The following is a 13,641-nucleotide window of genomic DNA, read 5'->3' on the forward strand; positions in this document are numbered from 1 at the left end:
CGGGACTGGATGCCAGGACCCGGGGATCACACCCAGCCAAAGGCAGATGCTCAACCGCTGAGCCACCCAGGCGCCCCACTTTCTTTTTTTTTTTTTTTCTTTTGGTCTTTCATAACAATATATCATGGATATTAGTAGTTGTCAAAATATATATACTTACTTCATCCTTTTATTTATGTTTTTATTTTTCTTTAAGTAAACTCTATCCCCCACTGTGGGGGTTGAACTCATGACCCTGAGATCAAGAGTCTTATGCTCTACTGAGTGAGCCAGCCAGGCACCCTGCTTCATCCTTTTAAATTGTTCTTTTCTGTTGAGGTATCAACGTTTATTCCACAAGTCCCTAATTTATGGAAATTTTTGTCATTTTAAATTATCTGCTATTATAAACAATGTTATCATGCAGATTCTTGCACATATTATATCTTTGGGCATTTGTCTGATCATTTCCTTAAGATAATTTCCTAGAAGTGAAATTGCTGAGTTAAATGACGTAAATTTGTATTATTATCTATCAGCATTTATTTGTTTATTGCTATGTATTGCCGGATTTCTCTCCAGAAACAGTTAATCAATTCACATTCTTATCACAAATAGAGCTCAGAGCAGAGAATACCTTGTCCAAACTGAAGTTCAAGAGATTCTGGGAGGAATTGACTCAGGCTAATCAAATGAGACAGACTCAGGTCTTCAATAGAGCAGCTCGGTAATCTACAGGGAGCCAGGCTGGGGGTGCTCAGGGTTAGATTCCCCCAATATCTTGGCTTGTTTGTATCCACTCCCTCCAATGCTAGGCATCTTTCATCTCTGCCAAACAGAATTACTCTTTGCTATTTTTTTGAAAAACTTGTATTTGTTTACTATTGGAATGATTTCATAATCCACTTCCTGGTCTAGAGGACACAAGAACAATGGCTGCGGGGAGTGTTCCTTCAGAGATCATAGAAAGGGAACGAAAAAGGTTACTTGAAATCCTCCAAAAAGATTCCGATTCTGTCTTAGATACATTAACCTCTCGGAGGCTGATTTCTGAGGAAGAGTATGAAACTCTGGAGAATATTACAGATCCTCTGAAGAAAAGTCGAAAGTTGTTAATTTTGGTACAGAAAAAGGGAGAGGTGAGCTGTCAGCATTTTCTCAAATGTTTACTTAGTACTTTTCCAGAGTCAGCTACCATTTGGGGCTTACAGCATGGTAAGTTGGATTTCTGTACTTTTCTTGGGGGGATGGGGAGCGTTAGAGGGACAAGGCAGATTTCCTGAAAGAAGAAAATTATTGCCTTTTGTTTTCCTTTGTTTATCTGCTGGAGATAATTTTCATTGAAATTTAATAAAGGGTTAAAGTGTCCAGGATTTTAAAAACAGGGAACTATATATTTTACTGGCTTAGGGGATTGATAATTTTTTGTTGAACCTGTATCCAAAACTCGCAGTTTTGTTTTGTTTTTTGTTTTTTTTTTAGTGCTATAATAACTGCTTATTATTCAGGAAGTAAATTCATGGATATTTAACAACCCCAATCTTGGAGTTAGTATAACCATCTTGGAAATATCAGAAAAATGGTTTTTAGCACATGTACATGGTGGATCAGTAACTTCATTTTTTCTGTGATAAGAGTGCCAGCAGAAACTTACTTTTTTGGAGCAATTAAAATGCTAATTCTTCAACATTTAAAGATAATTCATGTCAGATGAGGAAGTAGTTCCTCCAGAAGGGATTATTTAGCAATTCTGTAGATTACCACTAAAGGTGGGTATAACTCCTTTTTCTAAAAATATAAAAAATACTGAAGATTATTTTAAGAGATATTAGAGAAGTAGAGGCTCAGATAAAAAGATTAATGTTAATGGTCTCTAATGTAGAACACAACCCATATGCATAGAGAAATAGTTATTATTATTTCTAGGACTTGCTATTCCAAATTAGAGCTATTTGCTTCCTGATTACAAATTATTAGGATTAGATTTCATTAGCAATGGTCCTAGGAAATCTGAGTTGGTTTTGGGTCATAGTAAGTCCATAAGTAAGCACTATTCATAGGATACACTTTTTTTTTTAAGATTTTATTTATTTATTAGAGAACACGGGGGGGGGGGGTAGAGGGAGAAGTGGACTCCCCACTGAGCAGGAAGCCTGAGTTGAAGGCAGACACTTAACTGACTCAGCCACTCAGGCACCTGAATTCACATTTTCTGTTTCACTCATGTACTCTGAGTTTGCTATGAAGAACTCAAACTTGTGAGAAAGTTAGAAATGTGATCTGATTTTTTTCCAGTGACAGAATGACAGTTGACTTGTTATTTATGTGGGAGATGCTAGGTATTCTCATCCTCCAGTTTTGAAATAAAGAAGAGAGATGATGCTTTGAGGTTTTGGAAACTCAAGTTATTATAAAATTAATTTTTGTTAATTTGGAAAAATGAACTCCCCCCCAACTTTCTTGTTCTTTTCAGAATTTCTAAAGCATGAGAATATAGAATGTACTCAATCTATAACTGAAAGCAAGAATTCAGAAAACACTTTTTCCTCTAGAGAGAAACAGCCTGAGAGTCCTGAGATCACAGTGTCCTTTACAGAGAAAGAACACCATGATATGGGAATCTCTGAGTCCTTCAGGGACAAGAAGACTAGTCATAAAGGAACTGCTTGGGCCTCCAGGGAAAATGAAAAGGAAGACAACACACCCAAAGTCACATTGCCTGAATATGAGAACACTGAATATGAAATTCCAGCAACTATTGCTTATTTACAGGATGGACAGAACACTGAATATGAAATTTCCAGCAAACCTGAATATGAAATTCCAGCAACTATTGCTTATTTACAGGATGGACAGAGATACGAGGAGCCAGATGATTCATTATACTTAGGAAAAGAGGAATATCTAGAATCTGCTGGATACTCTGAAGATGCAGAGCCCACTGTGGAAGAAGAGGATTATAATGACTCAGAGCACAGTGTTTATGATGGCGAGGAGGATACTGCATATTCAGAAACCGCACACTTCTCAGATGAAGAACAGAGCTATGAAGATTCAGAAACTGGCATGTTATTGGAGGAAGAGGGGGAGGAGGCGGAGGAGGAGGAGAAAAGGATTGAAGGTATGGGAATGATATGTGATAATTAGTTGGCAACAACTTATTTTTTGGGTTTCCATGTCATAATGGGGAGAAGGGGTGAGGAAAGGCACCGATGTCAGCAGAAAAGCAGTTACTCAGAGATTCTTTATGCCTCCCTAACCTGGGAGTTCCTTAGAGGCAGGTATTGACAGAGAGGAATACCCAGGACCTACACAATGGTGGACAGTATACCCAAAAATAAATACTGATTGTCAGCTTATAGGTTTCTACAGTCACCTCCATGGTACGTATAAGTTGCTAACCACTAATTTTAGGTGTTATCTTCTATTGCTCAAATTGAGCCTCTTCTGTCCTATTAGTGCCTTTATGACCAATGAGATATGGAGGTTATAGGCCTAACTACTGAAGTGAAAATCAGAGAGGAGCCTGTGATGAATGGATAAGAGCCCAAAGTAGTGTTACTTGACTTGATCTAGTCATAAATTGTCATCTTGGTAAGGGAAATTAGATCAGTATCTTTAATTGGAATATTTCTGAATGAAAATTCAAAAACCAACAAATGCTTCATTTGGAGAGGTATTGTCCATGAAAATAAATATCACCAAGTACTGAGTAGAAGAGGGAAAGGTAACTATTCTCTCCCATTCAGTTCACATACTGGGGATTCATCATCTGGTCCTAGGTAGGAGAGAGTAATGTCCTCCTCATCACACTTTGTTTTAGTTTGCAAGGGCTGCTGGAGTGAAGTGCCACAAGTGGAGAGCTTCACCAGCAAACAACACAAATGTGTTATCTCAGTTTGGAGGCTAGAAGGGCGACATCAAGGTGTCTACAAGGTTGATTACTTGTGAAGGCTGTCAAGAAGAATCTGTTCCTAGTTTCTGGTGGTTTGCTGGAAATCTTTGGCATTCTTTGGCTCTTAAAAATATTGCTCTTATCCGCCTTCATCTTCACACCATGGTCTCCCTGAATGCATTTCTCTAGGTCCAAATTTTCCCTTTTATAGGACATTAGTCATAATGGATGGGGGCCCACCCTAATGACCTCATCCTTTTTTTTAAAGATTTTTATTTCCTTATTTGACATAGAGAGAGCACTAGCAGGGCATACCAGGCAAAGGGAGAGGGAGAAGCAGAAGCAGGCTCTCCGCTGAATAGAGAGCCTGATGTGGGGCTCCATCCCAGGGTCCCAGGATCATAACCTGAGCTGAAGGCAGACCTTTAACCAACTGAGCTACCCAGGTGCCCCCCTAATAACCTCATCTCAACTAATTTTATCTGCAATGACCCTATTTCCAAATAACATCACATCCTGAGGTACTGGGGTGAGGATTTCAACATATGAATTTGAGGGGTACATAATTTAACTCACAACACTAATCTTGTCCCATCTCTGTATCTTCCCAGTCCATAGTCATTTCTAGGCTTCATTCTTAATTTTTATTTATTTACATATTTCCCATATTGTATAGGGTTGACTTAATTATTATAGTATCATCATTATTCTGCAAAACCCCCTTTTGTCTGTTTATTACATTTTTATTCATTCTCCATTCCTCCATAGGTAACATTCTAATATTATGATGTGTTTCTTGCATGTTACTCTTTAGTTTGTATGATCTTGTTTTCTGTATCAGTTATTTATTGCAATAGTGCTGCATAACAAAGCATATCAAAACAATCAGAGTGTCTGTAGTTGGTTAGGCAGCTCTTATGGTCTTTCCTGGGTTTATTCATGTGTCTCTGGTCAGCTGGCTATAGGCTAGTCTGTCATCTCCTGGCAGACTAGTCTGGACTTATTCTCAGACTAGATGGGGCATATTCTTATGGTGAGGACAGAAGAGTATAAGAGAGAGAAGATGAGAGAGAGGGAGAGAGAGACAGAGAGGAGGAGGTGTAGGCTCAGAACTATCATGCCACCTATATTAGTTTCCTAGGGCTCACCAAAGTACTACAAAGGTACACCAAGGTACACAAAGTACACCAAGGGTGGTTTAGAACAATGGGAAATTTATTGTCTTACAGTTATGGAGGCCAGAGATCTGAAACCAAGGTGTTAGCAGGGTCATACCCTCTCTGCGGGCATTAGGAAAGGAGTTGGTCCAGTCTTATCTCCTTCTTCTCTGGTAGCCTCAGTTATTTCCTGGCTTATAGATGACCATCTAATATGTGTCTTCAAATCATTTTCCCTCTGTGCATGTCTCTGTTTTCAAATTTCCCCTCTTTGTAAGCCTATCAGTCATACTGGATGGGGTCCCAACCTAATGACCTCATGTTAACTTGACCTCTGTAAAGATTTTATTGACACATAAGGTCACATTTTGAGATACTGGGGACTTCAACACAATTTTTGTGTGTGTGGGGGGAAGGGGATAACCACAGTTCAACTCATAACACCATCACTTCTGCCACATTCTGTTGGTCAAAGTATGTCACAAAGACAGTACAAATTCAAGGGCTAGGGAAAAATAGATACCACTTCTTACAAAGTAATATTTCAGAAAGCCAAAACATATCCAGAAAGCCATTAACTGGGGCTATTTTTTTGCAATCAATCTAACACCTTTAGTAAAACACGTCAAAAAAAGTTTCAATAATAATGTAGTTATGATTTACTGTGTAATTCTAATAGCTAACCAATCCAATCTAGTTGACTGGAGACATGTGGCTGTCCTCTGTAATATTTATTTGTCTATACAGTTAAAGACTGAAAAAAAAAAATCCAAACTCATCTGATTTATTTTTTTAAAGGTTTTATTTATTCATTCATGAGAGAGAGAGAGAGAGACTGAGAGACAGAGAGAGAGACAGAGACAGAAGCAGAGACACAGGCAGGGGAGAAGCAGGCTCCATGCAGGGAGTCCGATGCGGGATTCGATCCCAGGACTCCAGGATCATGCCCTGAGCCAAAGGTAGGTGCTAAACTGCTGAGCCACCTGAGGATCCCCCCAAATTCATCTGATTTAAAGGAGAAGAGTCATCATGCTTTTTGTTATGCTAAATTTCATGACAAAAAAAATATCAGTGTCAAATCTGTGTCTCAGGAAGGCTTATGGTGTTGCTCTATGTGCCCTGCACTGTATAAGGTCAACTTGCATATGGACTGTATCAATCTACTCCCTTCACTTCCTCCTTATAGTTGAGTTCATCCAGTGGTAGGAACCCATAGATTTACCATTTCCTGTGCCCTTTCTCTCTTCTTGAGGGCCCAAGTTTTAATGTGATGTTTCCCGTTAGCCTGGGAATTTTATTTATTACTTCTTGTAGTGCAGATCTGCTGGTGGGAAATTCTTTTGGGTTTTGTTTATTGAAAAAATGTCTTTATTTTGCTTTCATTCCAGAAGGATATTTTTGCTAGCTATAGAATTATAGATTGGCCTTTTTTCTGTCTTCAGCACTTTATAGATGCCATTCCTTTGTGTTTTGGCTTCCATTGTTTCTGATGCTAAGTCTGCAGTTTTTTGGTTGTTGTTGTTATTGTTGTTTTATTTATTTTTTATTTTTTATTTTTTTTAAAGATTTTATTTATTTATTCATGAGAGACACACAGAGAGAGGCCGAGACACAGGTAGAGGGAGAAGCAGGCTCCATGCAGGGAGCCCGACGTGGGACTCGATCTTGGGATGAGATTATGCCCTGAGCCAAAGGCAGATGCTCAACCCCTGAGCCACCCAGGCGTCCCTGTTATTGTTGTTTTAAATCATTGTTCCCTGTAATGTCATTTTTATTCTTGCTGATTTCAAGATTTTTTTCTTAAAATTTTTTTAGCAGTTGACTCACATATAATTTTTTTTTTTGTTTTATCTTCCTTGGGGTTTGGAGAGTTTTATGAATCTGTAAAACTTTTATTTTAAACCAAATTTGGAAAATCTTCAGCCACTATTTATCCAAATAGTTCTTTCTGTTCTATTTGCTCCCTTCTCTCTGAGACTACAAGTACATGTATGTTAAAGTTTTTTTTTTTAAATATTTTTATTTTTATTTTTATTTTTTATTTATTTATGATAGTCACAGAGAGAGAGAGAGAGAGAGAGAGAGAGAGGCAGAGACATGGGCAGATGGAGAAGCAGGCTCCATGCACCGGGAGCCCGATGTGGGATTCGATCCCGGGTCTCCAGGATCGCGCCCTGGGCCAAAGGCAGGCGCCAAACCGCTGCGCCACCCAGGGATCCCTATGTTAAAGTTTTTGATATTGTTATGTGGGTTCCTAAGGCTTTATACATTTTTTATTTAATATTTTCCCTCTCTATCCATCAGATTGAATCATTTCAATTGCTAAATCTTTAAGTATACAGACTTACCTTCTGTAATTTCCAATCTGCAGTTAAGTCCCTCTACTGATTTTTAAAAATTTAGATATTGTGATTTTTAGTTCTAGAATTTCTATTTTGTTAATACTTTTTGCTTTATCCTGGAGATTTCTATTTAATCATTCATTATGAACTTATTTTATTTTACATTCTTAAGAGTAGTTAAGGCTTTAAAATTCTTACATGCTAGGGGCACCAAGGTGGCTCAATTGAATGTCCAACTCTTGATTTCAGCTCAGGGATGATCTCAGGGTCATGAGATTGAGCCCTGCATTGGATTCTGTGCTCAGTGGGAAATCTACTGGAGATTCTCTCTCTGTTTCTCTCTCCCTCTACCCAACCCCCCCCCCCGCCGCTCACATATATGGGCTCTCTCTCTTTCTCTCTAAAATAAATAAATCTTTAAAAAATAAAATAAAATTCTTACATACTAAATCCAATATCTGGGTCAGTCTCCATTGATAGAGTATTGGTTATATGTTCTATTTCTTCCTATGTTTGTTAACTTTGGATTGTGTCCTAACTATTGTGTTATCATGACAGGTTGTAGAGACTCTAGATTGTTAAATATCTCCAAAGAGTCTTAATTTTTTTTTTATCTGTTTTAGTTTCCAGTTAACCTAACTGGACTCAAATTCAAAATTTTCTTTTCAGTGGGTGGCAGCTAAAATCTCTGATCATTTTTTTTTTTTGCCTTAGATGGACAATTTTCATGAGTCTTAAATTTATAATAATGTATTGGGTTCTAGATAGTATTGCTTTTTAACTTTTTTCCCTTTTATCCAACTCTGTGCTTATTGACTGTATCATTGTTGCTGTGTATAAAACTTACTTTGTTGCTTCTTGGTGGTATCCCAAATGAGCTCCATAGTAGCCCTGTTATTACCTTGACAATACTAGGCATCTTGGCTTGGGCTGTGTGGGTACTGGTTTTTGTGCTGAAGAAACAGAGGATTGTTGTCCAAAGACAAAATAAGTGATAGGCAAGAGCAGACCTCAACTTCTCACTGTCTCCTCTGGACCTTTTGGTAGCCTCAACTACTCCCTCATCTTCTTACCCCAAAACATATTCCAACCAAGCAACTTTTAGACCACCCAAGGATTTTGTTGAGTTACCTTTGTTAATTCTTAAAATCTATACTTTTTGCTCACTTCTGTTGTTTCTTCCAGCCAATTAAAAAATATATATATATTTATTTTAGAGAGAGAGCACTGGAGGAGGAACAGAGTGAGAGAGAGAATCTCAAGCAGACTCTCCACTGAGCCCAGATCCCAATGCAGGACTCAATCCCACAGTTCTGAGATCACAACCTGAGCCAAAATCAAGAGTCAGATACTTAACCAACTGAGCCAATCAGGCAGCCTTCTTCCAGGTTATTTTTATAGGGGACCCAAGAATCTTATGCTAGTTCGCCATCTACCAGGAATAGAAAATGCTCTCTGGTCTTCCTTCTCTACCAAGCACTGTATCTGTATTCTCAAGAAGTGGTTGGGGGGGGGGAGGTAATATTAGAAAATAGGAGATCGGGAGAAATTAGGTACAACACATAAATTTTGAGAAAAGTTTAATGGAAATAAAATCTTACATTTCTCCAAACTTTAGCAAGAGATGTATTTAAAAAATAATTCAGTATAAACCTAGAAAATTCCTCATACATGTATATCATGAATCACTAACAACGTGTTTCATTGCTGTATATAAACAATCAAAAAATTGGAAAACCTAAGTGATCATCAGTAGACAATGGTTAAGTAAGTAATGGTCCATCTGAATGATGAAATATGATGGATTAGCTAAAATGAATTCAGTCAGTCTGTATATAAACTGATTTAGAAGAATTTGCAAAGTACCATTAAGTGAAAGAAGTTTAAGAATCATTTGTTTAGTATAATATAATTTATGTAAAAATAAAATAGCACCCACTAAACCAAACGATATATTTCTCTATATGCATGCATACTTATATCCTTGCATGTCATAAGGATGGGAAGCAAACATATGTAACATATTGAAATCTGTCAGAAGGAAAGTGGAATTGGCAGAGTGGCAAAAGGGAACTTTCACTTTATTTGTGTTGTTCCATCTTTTTACAATGAAAATGTTAATTATTTATTTACTTAATTTTAAAAGTCCGTGAAAGAAGCTTAGTCTCTGAATGTAACATTCACCGGGTATCTTTTTCCCTACAGAAAGAAAAAAAGTGTTTAAAGATGTCCTGTCATGTTTGAACATGGACAGGAGCAGAAAGCTTTTGCCAGATGTTGTTAAACAATTCTCCTTAGATCGAGGATGTATGTGGACACCTGAGACTCCAGGGGACTTAGCCTGGAATTTCCTGATGAAAGTTCAAGCTCTGGATGTGACAGCCAGAGATGCAATCCTCAGACACAAGGTTCCGGGTGAGGATGGCAAAGAGGAATTGCTGGCTGGAATAGAGAATTTGGAAGTTAGAGACATACAAACCATTAATCCATTGGATGTTCTTTGTGCCTCTATGCTCTGCTCAGACAGCTCTTTGCAGCGTGAAGTCATGTCAAACATGTACCAGTGCCAGTTTGCTCTTCCCCTGCTCCTGCCAGATGCAGAAAACAACAAAAGCATCTTAGTGCTAGGAGCCATGAAGGACATTGTGGAAAAGTGGTCAACACAGTCTTCAGGAGGGCCTAGAGGGGACACAGAAAAGTTTCTGAAGATGCCTGTCCTCTCCTTTGTGCGCCTAGGATACTGTAACTTCTCCAAGTCCAGAATCCTCAACAGACTGCTTGATCCTGCCCAACTGAAATCACACAAAATCTTTTTCCATCAGGATTTTACTGTCCCAGTGCTTCCCCGACAAATCTCTGATGGCCTGGTTGAGATAATGTGGCATTTTCCGGATAGCAATGGTCCAAAGAAAGACCTCAGTTTTTTCCAAAAGCCTGTTGCTCTGGCCAATCTTCGTGGAGACCTAGAAAGTTTTTGGACACAGTTTGGTTTTTTGGTGGAAGTTTCCTCAGCTGTGTTTTTTTTCACTGACTACCTAGGTGAGAAGGAATGGGACTTGCTAATGTTTTTAGGAGAAGCTGCCACTGAAAGATTCTACTTTGTTCTCAGTCCCCAAGCCCAGGAGAGTGAAGAGGTTCAGCTTTTCCAGAGGGTTCTAAATTTGAAGCCATCACAGCTACTCTTTTGGGAGGGGGAAGAAGCTGGAGAGAGAGGAAAGAATATGGAGCATCTTCAAACTGCTCTGCAAGAAGTGATGTCATCTTCACTCAGATGTGTGTCCATGGAGGACATGGGCTCCCTGGCCAGGGAGTTGGGAATCCAGGTAGACCAAGACTTTGAGAACGTTCAGGTAATTCATAGTTGCCCTAGTGAAAACTTGGCTAGAACAGCTAGAGATGAGAGACAACAAAGACACAGTCAACCAGAAAGCTCACCTGAAGCTCCAACTGAGATGCCTGTAAGAGAGCCTGGGGCTAGCTGGAATCTTCAGAATTTCCACCATACCCCAGTATTCTTGCCTCATCTGGAAAATTCCTGTCCTTTACCAACCAGAATTGGAGGTAACTTTAGCCATGTTCCTTTGAAAGCTCCCTGGGTTATGGGCTTCCACTTTGGGTCAGAGCAGAGGTCTAAGTGGTTCCGTCCCTGGCCCTTTCAGAAAATGAGGGCCATGGTCGAGGTGAAAGTTTTAGATTTCAGTACTTCCAACCGCAGAGGTTTTATTCACCTGAAAGATTTATGAAATTTTCAAGAACGGCTTGGAGACATCACATGAATACATTTGAGAGACCACTAAGACCTATGTTTCAGCATGTACAGGCCTGGCCTAAGAGACCACAGACAATGGGAGCTCTTGAAAGATCTGGGGCAGTGGTCTCCCATGTAGGGCACTTCCATTCCCTGGGTTTACAGCTAGTGGGAACAGTTGGGAAGCCACAGCTTAAGCATGCCTACGTCCAGAGGACACAACCAACTAGGGCAACTGGGAAACTTATGAAAACAACATCCCAAAATGAAGGTCTTTACCCTCAGGCCTCTCAACCAGCAGGAGTCATACAAAAGCCTTTAAGATCTGCTTCTCAGAAAGGAGCCAAACTGAAGACACAGGATGGACCTTCAAATCCAGCTTTCCAAATGGGATCCTATCCCAAGTCCAATAGCAAATGTTTATCCAGCTCTCAGTTCCCATCCAACCAGCCCAAGCCATCCCAAGTCAAGCAATCCCAATCTATGCCCTCTCAACCCAAACCCACTCAAGCAAAACCCACTCAGTACCGGCCTTCCCAAGCTAAACCCTCGCAGCCCAGACCCACTCAGCCCCACCCCTTCCAACCCAAACCCACTCAAACAAAACCCACTCAGCCCCAGCCCTCACAAGCTAAACCCTCTCAGCCCAGACCCACTCAGCCAAAGCCCTCCCAACCCAAACCCACTCAGCCCCAACCTTCACAAGCTAAACCTTCTCAGCCCAGACCCACTCAGCCCAAACCATGCCCACCCAAGCCCTCCCAATCTAAACCTTCTCAGCCCAGACCGACTCAACCCAAGTCATGTAGGACCAGTCCTTCACAGGCTAAGACATATAATCCAAGGGCAAGAAAACGTTAGTTTTCATAGTTGTTTCTAGAGAACTATGAGACAAATCCTTCACCCCGGCCATTGCTATCATACATTAACCTAAAGGAGAAAGGCAGTGATGATAAGAGATTATCATCATTAGCATGAAACAGAAAAAAAAAAAAGATATGCACAGCCTAACTGGTATCATTAAAATATCTGTAAGAATTGTGGGGATCCCTGGGTGGCGCAGCGGTTTGGCTCCTGCCTTTGGCCCAGGGTGCGATCCTGGAGACCCGGGATCGAATCCCACGTCGGGCTCCCGGTGCATGGAGCCTGCTTCTCCCTCTGCCTGTGTTTCTGCCTCTCTCTCTCTCTCTCTCTGTGACTATCATAAAATAAAAATAAAATTAAAAAAAAAAAGAATTGTGTTCACCAAAAGGAAAAATATGAAAAGAATTGAGAATAGAATCAAGCAGTAAATAAATTAACTGAATCCAACCTTGAGTATTAGGTAGTATATAACCTGAATTCAAGGAATGGGGCTGTTGAGATTACTCCATAAAATAAGGCTCACGCATCTTCAGTGTTGCAAGAAAAACTAGATGTTGGCTACTCCAGAGGTATCTTGGTCAAAACTTTTTGGTTCAGTATCAGCCACCAAGCAGATAATATTGTTTGTTTGGGATGTTTAAATCATTTTTACTTCTGATGACAGCTCCAATTTGCTTGGATAATGTAACTCATTTGGCCTTTACATGCAGAAATAATGAGCTAAAAACCAATGAAATAAATGATTTTGCACTAACTTGGGTATGATCTGTGAATGTTTTGTATATAAATTATTTGTAATAGTTAAGATAATTTGGCTTATTAAAAAATCTGCTATCCTCATGATTTCAAGTTAAAATATACAATTGAATTTTTAATTTTAGAGTTACAAAGCTTGTAGAAAGCACTGCAATGTTTAAGAGAACTTAAAATTCACAAAATTTACAATTTTACTTTATTAGATTTATTACTATCCTAAACATTTGGCTAAGTTCTGCCAGTTACAAGCATAAGTAAAAGGAATATATTAAACTTAGAATATTTAAGTTTAATTAAGTTTGTAAAAGATACCAAATATTAATAAAAGACCACTTCAAAGATTGATATTAAAATTCACTAGATTTAGAAATTAAATAATAAGATTCATAAGTTGGATTAAGACCTCTGGTTTTTGAACTCATGACTCTTATAAAATTAATACTAGTTTTAAATACTAAAATGGCCCCACATTGTCTTCATTGGGTTAATTTTTTTTTCTTTTTCAAGGATGCCAAGGAAAAAAATCATATTGATAAACAGATGAAAAACAATCTTTGAAAAGGAATAACTAATTTCTGAAAACATTCTCATACTACAATAGGCATCCTTCACTTATGCATGTTTTAAACAAGAAACTATTGAGTATTTAGAGGGTGTTAAATCTTTAAAGTTACTGTAAGGATGAAGAAAGAAAGGACTATGCATGTAGGTTTTTGTCTTTATCTTTTCTTTCTTTCTTTCTTTCTTTCTTTCTTTCTTTCTTTCTTTCTTTCTTTTTTTAGAGATTTATTTATTTATTTATTTATTTATTTATTTATTTATTTATGATAGACATAGAGAGAGAGAGAGAGAGAGAGAGAGAGAGAGAGAGAGGCAGAGACACAGGAGGAGGAAGAAGCA

General features: G+C 38.7%; 1 protein-coding gene across 1 annotated transcript; it reads left to right on the plus strand.

Annotated features, from left to right (window-relative positions):
• Nucleotides 1-726: 726 nt before the first annotated feature.
• On the plus strand, nt 727-13,431 carry CARD6 (caspase recruitment domain family member 6). Its single transcript, XM_055325852.1, is given in 4 exon segments — nt 727-1,194; nt 2,453-3,100; nt 9,579-11,042; nt 11,045-13,431. Coding segments are annotated over 4 exon segments (3,333 nt in total). The 5' UTR covers nt 727-911; the 3' UTR covers nt 11,983-13,431.
• The last annotated feature ends 210 nt before the right edge of the window (nt 13,432-13,641 follow it).

Source organism: Nyctereutes procyonoides, unplaced genomic scaffold (genome assembly GCF_905146905.1).
Source record: "Nyctereutes procyonoides isolate TBG_1078 unplaced genomic scaffold, NYPRO_anot_genome, whole genome shotgun sequence".
NCBI lineage: Eukaryota > Metazoa > Chordata > Mammalia > Carnivora > Canidae > Nyctereutes > Nyctereutes procyonoides.